We start from the raw sequence: 12,897 nt of genomic DNA on the forward strand, positions 1-12,897 counted from the left end.
TACAAGAATATCACTACTATAATACTGCCTCCTATGTACAAGAATATAACTACTATAATACTGCTCCTATGTACAAGAATATAACTACTATAATACTGCTCCTATGTACAAGAATATCACTACTATAATACTGCTCCTATGTACAAGAATATAACTACTATAATACTGCTCCTATGTACAAGAATATCACTACTATAATACTGCTCCTATGTACAAGAATATAACTACTATAATACTGCTCCTATGTACAAGAATATAACTACTATAATACTGCTCCTATGTACAAGAATATAACTACTATAATACTGCTCCTATGTACAAGAATATCACTACTATAATACTGCCTCCTATGTACAAGGATATAACTACTATAATACTGCCTCCTATGTACAAGAATATGTACTACATTTCTTCCATAATTGTCATCTTTCTTCTCACCTTTATAGAACAGGACTACAATTTTCTGGAAGGCCTTCATGAAGTGGATGTTATCGTAACAGTATTCTTGAACTTTCTGAAGTAAGACGAGTTCTGATTGGCCTTGGGTGCTGAATACAGCCAACAGGGGAGCGTATTGCTGAAAGACACGGTGATGACATGTGACCATTCACCCCATAATCTTTTATTACATAATAAAATAGATCAGTATATTATCGCTATCTTGTGGTAATCTTGAGTCTCATCATGAGAGCTGAGAGGTATCAGTAACAGACTGTGATCTTTTTCATTGCTCTTGCTTGCAGCTTCCTCCCCCCACCTCCCTACATAGACACAGAACGCCAGCAAGTAACCTTTTCACGCTGCTCCCTGACTTTGAAGGAGTACTACACCCTATACTTGATAATATTGATCCTGGTATGATTTTAAAGATAAGATTTTAGGCTGAAGTCTAAGCTTTACTATAATAGCCATTGACCTATTGCACACATTATTGGTTAATGAAGGGGTTAAATTAGCAATTCACAACACCAGAAATTAATTGGCAAAATGTTATCAAATATGAATTGGTAAGTAAATTTAACTTTGGTTTGAGGAGTAACCACTTTCCCCCCTTTTTCTTACCTCTTGGTCTGGGAGGAGAGTGGGTGTGGGGTGGAGAAGAGGGGTTTATAAGATTAATTTGTATCTAAATATGTATCATTCTCTACAGAGTTTCCATAAAATTAAATAAATAACAACGTATACATTCACACAAGGATGTCATCAATAGAAACTGAGTAGTGGTACTTCAGGGGTGGAGCTTAAATTCACTTATTTAAAAGTGTAGGAAAGGGGGTTTTCAATATTAATTTGTATCAAAATATGTCTAACTTTATACTGAGATTCCTTAAAATAAAAAATAATTTATATATTCACATGAATAGTTTCTCAAGCCTGATCATTGGTCTCCTTCAGGGGATGTCATCAATACAAATTAAGTGGTGGTACTTCAGGGGCGGAGCTTAAATTCACCTCTTCAACAGTGTGGTGGGGTGTACCACCCCTGAATTTATATCAATGACACCCCCTGAAGGAAGCTAGTTATTAGGCTTGAGAAGCCTTTCATGTGAATATATAAGCTATTATCATTTGTATTTTATTTCATGGAAGCTTGGGACAAGATGATACATATTTAGATTAATTTGTATCTAAATATGTATAGTTTTATACTGAGCTTCCATAAAATAAACAGTTTATACATTCACATGAAAAGTTTCTCGAGCCTGATCTTTGGGCTCCTTCAGGGGGTGTCATCGATATAAATTGAGTGATGGTACTTCAGGGGTGGAGCTTAAATTCATCTCTTCAACAGTGTGGTAGGGGAGGGTCTGTGGGAGGAAAGGAGGGGTTTGCAAGATGAATTAAATGTATCAATTTATACTGGGCTTCCATAAAATAAAAATATATATATATACATTCATATAAAAGATTTTTCAAGCCTGATCATTGGCCTCCTTCAGGGGGCGTCACCAATTTAACATAAGTGATGTTATCTATGGGGTGGGGCTTAAATTTGAGTCCCCACCTTCAAGTGCTTAAGAGCTTGCTCTGCCACCAGCTCTTCTTTCTTGTTCCATTCCACGGCGTTCATCACACAAGTCCACAGGAGCCCAATCACGGCAGGCTCGGGTAACTCGTTACGTTTCATCTCTTCTTTTAAGTACAATACAATCTGTGAACAGCGATACGGTCAGAAAATCGGGCGGGAAAAAGAGGAGGAAGGAGTTGAGTGCATGAAATTATTCAGGAAAACATCCTATGCTGATCGAGTGACAAGATGTGATTTACATAGTTGCCAACAGCCCTGGGAAAGGGTTGGGGCCACCACAATGGGTGTGGAAAAGGAGGAAGATTTATGGGAGGTTTGGGGAAGCCATGTGGCTGGGTGATCCCAGGGGGAGGGCTTAAGAGTCTCGGGAGATGATGGCACCTAATTGTACCATATGTTCATCTGGAAAGATATACCAAAGACACATTGTTACCTCTTTGATTGGACATTCTTGAGATAATCGTTCTTGAAGCTCCTTCTGCAGCTCCTTTCGTGTTCCCAGAGATTGCTGTACCCGCAGGAAATCAGAGAGCTCCTTCAGATCTGCATCAGTAAAATACTTCGAAAAATGCTCGACCGTCTGCCGATTGGCCGGAAACAGCTCCTAAGACGTCAAAGATTCATCAGTCAGAAAGACACACACACACAGCGCTCCTCAAGTTACAACAGTGATAAAGTGCCTGTACTACTGAACCGCCATATATCTGTACCACAATGAGCAGGCCCTCACCAGGGGAGGTGGTATACAGTTTACGGCACTGGATCCTGCAGAAGCCTCAGTCCTGATCACAGAAACAGTTACTGCTTCAGTAGCGTTACTGACTTTCTGTGTAAGCAAGAATTACATCTGCATTGTTTATATTATTTTTAAGTTAACTTCAGAATGCCCGTTCATAAGGGAATTTTTTTATTTTTTTTTGCATAATATTTACTACTATAAAGCAAGTCTGTCACGATGGGGAGTGGGGGAAACCCCCCACCGTACAATGTCAAGTATAACGAGGGAAGCAGCTAGGCCAGGACGCCGGAATTAGGGAGCAGGTCACCTCCTAAAGCATCCCTAATCCTCACCCTAACTCCTCACCGTATGGGCGGACCTGAATGGTAGGACGGCTCATACCAGGATACCTTTGGCCCTGAGTCGCCCTGATAATCCCTCACGTAGGAGCAGGGAAGAGACGACCTGTTCTTCCCATACACGGATGAACAGGAGTCTCAAATAGCCTAGCAGCAGGGAAAGGAAAAAGACCATATGCAGCAACGGCAGGTAAGAACACCAGAAACACACTTACCTGCCGCAGCCACCACAACTGGAACCCTTGCATAAGTACAGGTGCCCACACACCAAATAGGACACCGTACAGACAACACACACAGGTATCCAGCACTCCTGATACTGCCTGGACCCCATGCCGCAAGGAGCATGGCAGCCCCAGGCAGCACTGCATACAGACTTATGGTTCACCCCTCCGGGAAACCAGCCCCCTCATGGAGGTACAACATACACAGGGAAAACGTCTTGCACACATGCAGGGACAAACACCAACAACAGCCCAGACATGTAACAACAAACAAGACGTACTACAAACCCTGAACATAAACCCACACAAAACATACAAGTGAGGTTGGGTACATAGAAGATACAAGGGAGACAAAGGAATGACATCGCTGATGACATCAATGTCCTACAAGGTGGCCCTCAAGAACTGGGCAGATGGAACACCCTGGACTGGAGCAGAGCTCCAGCACCAACAACAGCTGAAGTACAACGGACTCCAGCCAGGAAGCCACAGGAGATAAAACCCAAGTGACCACACCCAGTCAGGGAGTTAACCCTTACAGCACCAGACAGGGGAAGGCTATAACTTAAAGGGGAAGTGCACACACCACCGGCAACAGCATGCGTGGCAACCAGGTCACGGCGCACACAGCCAAAGCTGAGACACTGCCACCACATGCCATAACAGCAACACGTTGCCACCGGCAACCGCAAGCATGGCACAAGTGTCACGGCGCACACAGCAAAGGCCGTGACAAAGTCCATATGTATATATGTGTATATATTGTGACACAGTGAGATGTTTTGTCTGGGTAAACAGGTATTTCCTACCAGCATGTGCTGCTGCTGGGCTGATTTACAGCCAGGTGAGGTCAAATACTGGGCCGGATTTTAAGTGCCGGTCCAGGTTTTGGCAGCACCTGGCTTTCCTTAAATAGGCAGCTGGGCTCAGAAGCGAGGTCTCTGTGTTGGGATCCGGGAGTTTTGTGTCTGGATGAAGGCTTGCTACCTGTTTGGCGTAAAAACAGGTTGGTGCTGCAAGGTGACTTTTTTCTTGATTATGACTGCTTGTTTTGTCACTTGCCTAAAGTGTTAATAAAACACTGAACTGTTTGATCCAAAGAACTTGTTGTTGCCTCTATACTGCGTCCACTAATCCTGTCTACCAGAGAGAAACCCCACAATATATATATATATTATATATACACACACACACATGTACATACAGTATATATACATTATGGTAGTTATAATAGTATCACACAGTTATACTCTTGCATATAATGGACAGTATTATAGTAGTTATATTCTTGTACATAGGAGACAGTATTATAGTAGTTATATTCTTGTACATAGGAGGCAGTATTATAGTAGTTATTTTATTGTACATAGAAGACAGTATTATAGTAGTTATATTCTTGTATATAGGAGCAGTATTATAGAAGTTATATTCTTGTACATAGGAGCAGTATTATAGTAGTTATATTCTTGTACATAGGAGGCAGTATTATAGTAGTTATATTCTTGTACATAGGAGCAGTATTATAGTAGCTATATTCTTGTACATAGGAGGCAGTATTATAGTAGTTATATTCTTGTACATAGGAGCAGTATTATAGTAGTTATATTCTTGTACATAGGAGGCAGTATTATAGTAGTTATATTATTATACATAGGAGACAGTATTATAGTAGTTATATTCTTGTACATAGGAAGGCAGTATTATAGTAGTTATTTTATTGTACATAGGAGACAGTATTATAGTAGTTATATTCTTGTATATAGGAGCAGTATTATAGAAGTTATATTCTTGTACATAGGAGCAGTATTATAGTAGTTATATTCTTGTACATAGGAGGCAGTATTATAGTAGTTATATTCTTGTACATAGGAGCAGTATTATAGTAGTTATATTCTTGTACATAGGAGGCAGTATTATAGTAGTTATATTCTTGTACATAGGAGCAGTATTATAGTAGTTATATTCTTGTACATAGGAGGCAGTATTATAGTAGTTATATTCCTGTACATAGGAGCAGTATTATAGTAGTTATATTCTTGTACATAGGAGCAGTATTATAGTAGATATATTCTTGTACATAGGAGACAGTATTATAGTAGTTATATTCTTGTACATAGGAGCAGTATTATAGTAGTTATATTCTTGTACATAGGAGCAGTATTATAGTAGATATATTCTTGTACATAGGAGGTAGTATTATAGTAGTTATATTCTTGTACATAGGAGCAGTATTATAGTAGTTATATTCTTGTACATAGGAGCAGTATTATAGTAGATATATTCTTGTACATAGGAGCAGTATTATAGTAGTTATATTCTTGTACATAGGAGGCAGTATTATAGTAGTTATATTCTTGTACATATGAGCAGTAATATAGTAGATATATTCTTGTACATATGAGCAGTAATATAGTAGTTATATTCTTGTACATAGGAGCAGTATTATAGTAGTTATATTATTGTACATAGGAGACAGTATTATAGTAGTTATATTCTTGTACATAGGAGGCAGTATTATAGTAGTTATTTTATTGTACATAGGAGACAGTATTATAGTAGTTATATTCTTGTATATAGGAGCAGTATTATAGAAGTTATATTCTTGTACATAGGAGCAGTATTATAGTAGTTAGATTACGTTATTGAGTCTGGATGAGTAGTAATAAAAAATAACAGTTTTGTTGCTCATGAAGTACTTTAATTGCTTATTATTCTGGATTTTGCCAAGGGGTTCCTGCGCTAGGATTGAATCATATCTTGAGACATGAATATGGAAGAAGCTAGTATATTCACATAAACCGTCTTTTACAGTTATCTATACAAGTGTCCACACTGTTGGTTACAGCAGGTTATTGGTTTTATACTGACTAGTAATCGCTTATCCAGATTGGCTTTTCTTAAGGATGATGTGACAGAGTTGGCGTCCTTCTCTGACATCCATGCTTTGAAGAGTTTTACAGCAAAAGATGCAGAAATACCTGAGAAGGGGGTGAAACAAAAAGAATCATTAACTGAGAGTCTGCACATTGTCTCCACAGGACTGAGGGTGAGGAGATATTGGGCGACATAGACCCACTAGGGCCAATATGGCAGACAATGGTAGATGTAATCTAAAGTAGCAAAACCGCGCTGCTCCAGCAGTGAAAAAGTCCACCTTTCAGACACGCAGAAAGTTCTTCTGATCTGGTCAAATCCTCTCGCCGATTGCCCATCGTCATCGGACAAAGCGGAGGCAAAACCCAGGTTGGGCAATCAGCTAAAGGAGTGAGATTGACTGAGATTTTAGGGAATTTGTGAGTATAATAAATCATTTTATAAGATAAAGGACTTGCGGGACTTCACTATGTCAGGCCGTCTCCTTTATTATTCTAGGGATTAAGAGCGCCGATTCTTGTGGAAGTCGAAGTCACTTGGTCGGATTCGACCATATCGCATCTGCGTGTCTGAAAGGTGGACTTTTTCACTGCTGGAGCAGCGCGGTTTTACTACTTCCTATGGACTGTGTGTGAACATTACCCACCTCGTGACGAACCTGCAGCGCTCCAAGTGTAACATTTACTTGGGATATAGAGACTTGTGCCTTTTAGTTTTTGTTTTCATTTAATTTTTAAATCCATACAGTAATGGTAGATGTCCGACCACTACTTCCCATCTCAGAAACTGTGCCCCAGACTCCTATTGACCAACATGGGGACATTCGGGACATTTAAGTGTCACCCTTGGACACAACCCAAACCATTAGGACCACCCACTTCTGGGTAGGGTTTACACTGGCACCACCCATTTTCATCCCAAGACACCCCAAATTTGCCAGGATTGTCTCTGAAAATATGGTACAATCTTGGAAATTTCAAGACTTCTACGGTCATCAAAAAGCCGAGCTTGCAAGACTGCACGTAAGGAGTCATGTGACCTTATTTTTGGCTAATGGTATATAATTTATACTTAATGCATTTATGATGCCTGCCATGTAGCACATTGTTTAAAGCCAGGCAGAGATCCAGAGACTCCAGCTAAATTTTCAGTGCAGCTTTGGCTGTGACTGGAGTAAGACACCTGAAATCAGTATAAGAACACAAAAGCAAGAAATTGTCACATTTCCCGGAGGAGATACACACGGTAAGGGTTAATCAGCACATACTGTACCTTCTTTGACTATATTCTCAGTAAACAGGCTCGTTAAAATGGTGGCGGGGAGCGTTCCACCCGCCAGTAATATTCCGCTGAGCACGGCTAACTTGGTTTGCTCTGCTTCGGAAAATGCCTTGAGAAAAAGCAGCAGCTGCACAAGAAACGACAAAGGGAGCAACATTAACCGCTTTGGGCTTTTGGGGGTATTTTTGGTATGAATGTGCTGAAAACAAGGTAAAAGGAGCGGGGATTTGGAGTTCCGGACCTCCAACCCCTATAATGAGAAAGGTCAGAGTTCTGGAACTACTTACAGAAACTATAACTGGGAAAGGGCACCCTGCCGACACTATGGGAGCCCTCTGATGGCACAGATTAATACAGGGCACTCTGATGGCACCAGTTAGGAGGGAGCCCTCTGATGGCACCAGTTAAGAGGAAGCCCTCTGGTGGCACCAGTTAAGAGGGAGCCCTCTGATGACACCAGTTAATAGGGAGCCCTCTGGTGGCACCAGTTAATAGGGAGCCCTCTGGTGGCACCAGTTAAGAGGGAGCCCTCTGGTGGCACCAGTTAAGAGGGAGCCCTCTGGTGGCACCAGTTAAGAGGGAGCCCTCTGATGACACCAGTTAGGAGGGAGCCCTCTGATGGCACCAGTTAAGAGGAAGCCCTCTGATGGCACCAGTTAAGAGGAAGCCCTCTGATGGCACCAGTTAAGAGGGAGCCCTCTGGTGGCGCCAGTTAAGAGGGAGCCCTCTGTGGCACCAGTTAAGAGGGAGCCCTCTGGTGGCACCAGTTAAGAGGGAGCCCTCTGATGACACCAGTTAGGAGGGAGCCCTCTGATGGCACCAGTTAAGAGGAAGCCCTCTGATGGCACCAGTTAAGAGGGAGCCCTCTGATGGTACTGTTATCACACTGCCCTGCTAGACACATTTTAAAATGGATAATGACAAATCATGACAGACCTCACTGGCGGGGCGGGGGAGGAAATACACAGAATTTTTTAACCCTTTGCCATTGCGATCTATGACATAACAGGATGAAGGAAGAGAAGGACATCCCTTCGTCCCATCTTACCTTTTTTATTTCGTCTTCAAAGGCCTTTTCCAGATATTTATATCTTCTGATCAATTTGCTGAAGACCTAGAAAGAACAGTAAAAGAGGACAGAATAGTGTCAGAACAAGAAGCGATAACAAAAATCACTTACGGCTGAAGTGTGTTCTGCTGCACTACAGACAGAGTCCCCCAAACCCCAGCAGAGGCGCCCACAGCTCCAGTAAAGTGGGCAAAGCCATCTCCTGCCAACCAGATGGGCATTGTGATTCTGTTCATATACAACCAGTGGTGTACCTATCACAAAGACTACGTGACTGCTAAGGGGCTGAAGAAGTGGGGGGGTACTGAACTGCTTCTCCTGCATGACAAAGATTTAAGGATTTTTTCCTGCATCCACCACTAGGGGGAGGTCAGTCAATAGAAATTCTACAGCTTCCATAAATTGCAATGGAAGCTGTATAAATCCCTATGAACTGAGCTCCCCCTAGTGGTGGATGCAGGCAGCCAGTTTTGCCCTGATCTTTGTATGGCCCCTGTGCCAAAGATAAGGGCACATTTTTTGGGGGGGATCTGAACTGCTATTGCAATGAAAGGAAAAAAAGATCTGTTGATCGATATCTTTAGTACTTAGAGCTGCCACTAGGGGGCAGTATACAAAAGTCAATAAAGGTAGTGCTCTATACAGTCGCAAACTCCAACAGACACTGCAGCTAGGCTGGAGTCACTGACCATCACTATGTCCTAATGGAATAGAACTACAAAACCAAAAGTTTAATATACATGTGATTAGCATAATTGGAATACGTCTTCTGTTGCCACCTGGAAACTGTCAACAAGCAGGCTAGCTTCTGCAAACATTACAACTTGGGTAAATACCCAGGACTTCTGATTAACACATGAATAAATCATACCGGAAGTGATATTAAAGGTAAGTGAACCAGTCAAACTAATAGTTTAATGAATGTGCTTAGAAAGTATGAAATAGAGAAAATTCCACAATAAGAGAGATCCGTCATCAGCAGCAATGTTGATAGTTTTCACAGGATTGGATTTCATGGCACAGAAAAAGAAGAGCACCTATAAGGACCTTTCCCTAAATAGGGCACTGGACAAGGATATCCTGATAGGACAACCCCTTTAAGTGTCTTTGTTACCTGGGCATAATTACGCATGGTCTCATAGTCCTCATTTGCTCCAAAGACACAGTGACTGGTCACCTTGGCTTTGTCTCCATCGTCGATTCTAGTGCCTCCTGGAGCTAAGGAGAAGACATGAATAATTGAATATAAAACTTCTGACAATGGCTACAAAATCACCGAATTCAGAAACATATGATACATATCAAGCATTCAGAAATTCTTTAGACCATTTTGCTTTTTTTTATTTTTTATGTTGCGGCCTGAAAAATAAATAAATCACGTTTTCATCATTCTGCACTCAATGCGCCATAAACAGGAATTTTTAGAAATTTTAGCAAATTTATTAAAAAAGAAAAAACAAAAATTAGGCCTGGACATAAGAATTCAGGCACTTGATATTCAGCTCTGGGGCCTCCCATTTCTCTGGATCATCTCCGAGATGTTTCTCCACCTTGATTGGAGTCACCTGTGGTAAATTCAGTGGATTAGAGATTTGGAAAGACACAGCCCTGTCTATATAAAGTCTCACAGCTTGAAATGAATATTAGAGCAAAAACCAAGCCATGAGGAGGATAGAACTGCCTGTAGAGCTCAGAGACAGGATTGTGTGGAGGCACAGGTCTGGAGAAGGGGACAAAACTTTTCTGCTGCACTGAAAGTTCCCAAGAGCACAGTGGTCTCCATAATTCTTAAATGGAGTCAGTTTGGAACAACCAGGACTCTTCATAGAGCTGGCCATCCCACCAAACTAAGGCTACTTCCACATCTGCGTTTTTCTCTGGATTTATCATGGATTCGCAAAAATGCTTCCGTTAGTATAATACAACCGGCTTCATGCGTTATGAACGGCTGTCTACAAGGATCGGCACTAAAACAATTGTAACTCAATGGATGCCGGATACATTTTCTGTTGTGTCCAAGAAAACGGGTCTAGCACCTTTGACTTACATTGTGTTTCATGCTGGATCCGTCTTGCTCGTCATCCCATAACACACTCAAAAACGCTGCTTGCAGCGTTTTTTTGTCCGGCATGGGAACGCAACCAAACGGAACGGAATGCATTCTGGTGCACTCTATTCCATTCAGTTAAGTTTTTTTCCCACTGACAATGAATGGAGACAAAACTGACGCATTTTTCTCTGGTATTGAGATCCTATGACGGGTCTCAATACCGGAAAGGAAAAAAGCTGATGTGAAAGTAGCTTAAGTAATTGGGGAAGAAGGACCTTGGTAAGAGAGGTGACCAAAACCCAATGGTCACTCTGGCTGAGCTCCAAAAATCCTGTGTGCAGATGGAAGAAACTTCCAGAAGGTCAACCATCTCTGCAGCCTCCACCAATCTGGGCTTTATGGAAGAGTGACCAGAAGGAAGAATATCCTCAGAGAAAGTCACATTAAAGCCATCTGGAGTTAGGAAAAAAAAGCACCTAAAGGACTCTCTGTCTGTGAGAAACAAGATTTTTTGGTCTGATGAAACCAATTCTAAGTGTCATGCTTGGAGAGGACAGGGAGACTGGTCAGGGTAGAGGGAAAGCTGAATGGAGCAAAGTACAGAGATATTCTTAATGAAAACCTGATCCAGAGCTCTGGACCTCAGACTGGGCTGAAGGGTCTATTTTCAACAAGACAATGACCCTAAGCACACAGCCAGGACAACACAGGAGCAACTCTGTGAATGTCCTTGAGGGGCCCAACCAGGGTCCTAACTTGAACCCAATGGAACATCTCTGGAGAGACCTGAATGACTGTCCACCGATGGCCCCCATCCAACCTTGAAGAGCCTGCGAGGGTCTACAGGGAAGACCTTGTGGCATCATCTGCAAGAAGACTGGAGGCTGAAATCACTGCCAAAAGGGCTTCAACTGAGTATAGGGGGTGAATACTTATGTCAATGCAAGTTTTAGTTTTTCTTTTTCAATGGGGGATTTAGGGCAGAATGATGGGGAAAAATGTGAGCTTTTATTTTAAACCAAGGCTTCAACATAACAAAACCTAAAAAAAGTGAAAGGGTCTGGAGACTTTCCGAATGCATTGTATATGGCTCAGTTGGGGCCCCAGGGGTGGTGAGACATCTGGTCTTCCACGGTCGACCGGAAGGGGTTCTCCAGGGAATCTCTACTTACTGGTCCCTCTTGATAAGGCCAGTGATTGGCTAAGGTATAATTTCCTGTGTGTCGAGACCAGAGAGTAGAGACTGGCCGGGAACCAGGAAGTGCAGGAACGGGGGTGACAGGGAAGGGGAAAGGTGAGCACAACTTATTTTATTATTAGACACCATTCTCAGCATTTTTTCAAACTTAAAGGGGCTGACAACCTCTGAGAGAAGAGTGTTCCATGTAGAATTTTGATTAATTTTGAGCTAATGGTTTGATCTAGGCTCTTGATGCAGATTTACCCATAGAGAACATCTGCATGGGGTTTGTATGTTCTCCCAATGGGTCTCCTCCAGGTTCTTCTTGTATATCCCACAGACATATTACAAAAAGAAAATTGTGAGGACATCTTAAAAGGTAGAAAAAGACAAAATCTGTCGGTGCTAAATAAAGAACACTATAGAGATAAATGTCCACCAGAAAGAGAAGACCAAGATGAGAACTATAATAATGTACGTCAACCACCAGCAATAAACACATAAAAACTACCATGCGGTCGACAATTAACTCCTAAAACAGGAACTTGCTTGCTTGTATAAATAATCACGCCCGTTAAGACATATGGTCAACACAGGACACATTTCATTTACTAGATCTATCTGTGATTTTCCCAGGGGATGAAGTGATGGATTTATAGCTCATTCTTCAGTGGACAAAAAATTTGCAGCTTGGAAATACTGTGAAAAATATCTGTAGCCGTGTCAGACTTCCCATTACACCCATCACATTATTACTGCCCCCCAGGTGCCATGTCTTCTCCACCACCCGCCAAACCCCCCCCCCCCCCCGCCCCACCGGCGGTAGGAACTTCACATCTCCATCCGCATCAGACGACAGATAGATATCACTCCATTTCTGGAGACAGAAGCTGCTTTACCATCATTACCACATAATGTCTGCCAGGCGGGAAATCTAATAGAACGGTGAGATGTTACAATGTAGACACCTAATGGAGACCGGACCATACCGCTATATCACAGAACATGACAGAAATGATACATAACAGCAAGGAGCCCACCGGGGAAGCGGGATAAGATACAGATTATATATAACACAATACATCGATAAATAGACTTCCCTAAAGGGCAGTG

The 12,897-nt window shown here is 41.9% G+C and overlaps 1 protein-coding gene across 1 annotated transcript in view; it reads right to left on the reverse strand.

Moving 5' to 3' along the window:
- Positions 1–12,897, reverse strand: part of BZW2 (basic leucine zipper and W2 domains 2) — an 84,316-nt gene that overhangs the window by 11,754 nt on the left and 59,665 nt on the right. The window contains exons 4-10 of the mRNA XM_044294445.1: positions 9,669–9,772; positions 8,534–8,599; positions 7,477–7,612; positions 6,199–6,308; positions 2,463–2,633; positions 2,006–2,152; positions 439–577 (exon numbers count right to left, since the gene is read on the reverse strand). Of these exons, the coding sequence (XP_044150380.1) occupies positions 439–577; positions 2,006–2,152; positions 2,463–2,633; positions 6,199–6,308; positions 7,477–7,612; positions 8,534–8,599; positions 9,669–9,772 (873 nt within the window). The remainder of the gene's footprint in view (positions 1–438; positions 578–2,005; positions 2,153–2,462; positions 2,634–6,198; positions 6,309–7,476; positions 7,613–8,533; positions 8,600–9,668; positions 9,773–12,897) is intronic.

This window comes from Bufo gargarizans, chromosome 5 (assembly GCF_014858855.1).
Source record: "Bufo gargarizans isolate SCDJY-AF-19 chromosome 5, ASM1485885v1, whole genome shotgun sequence".
Classification (NCBI taxonomy): domain Eukaryota; kingdom Metazoa; phylum Chordata; class Amphibia; order Anura; family Bufonidae; genus Bufo; species Bufo gargarizans.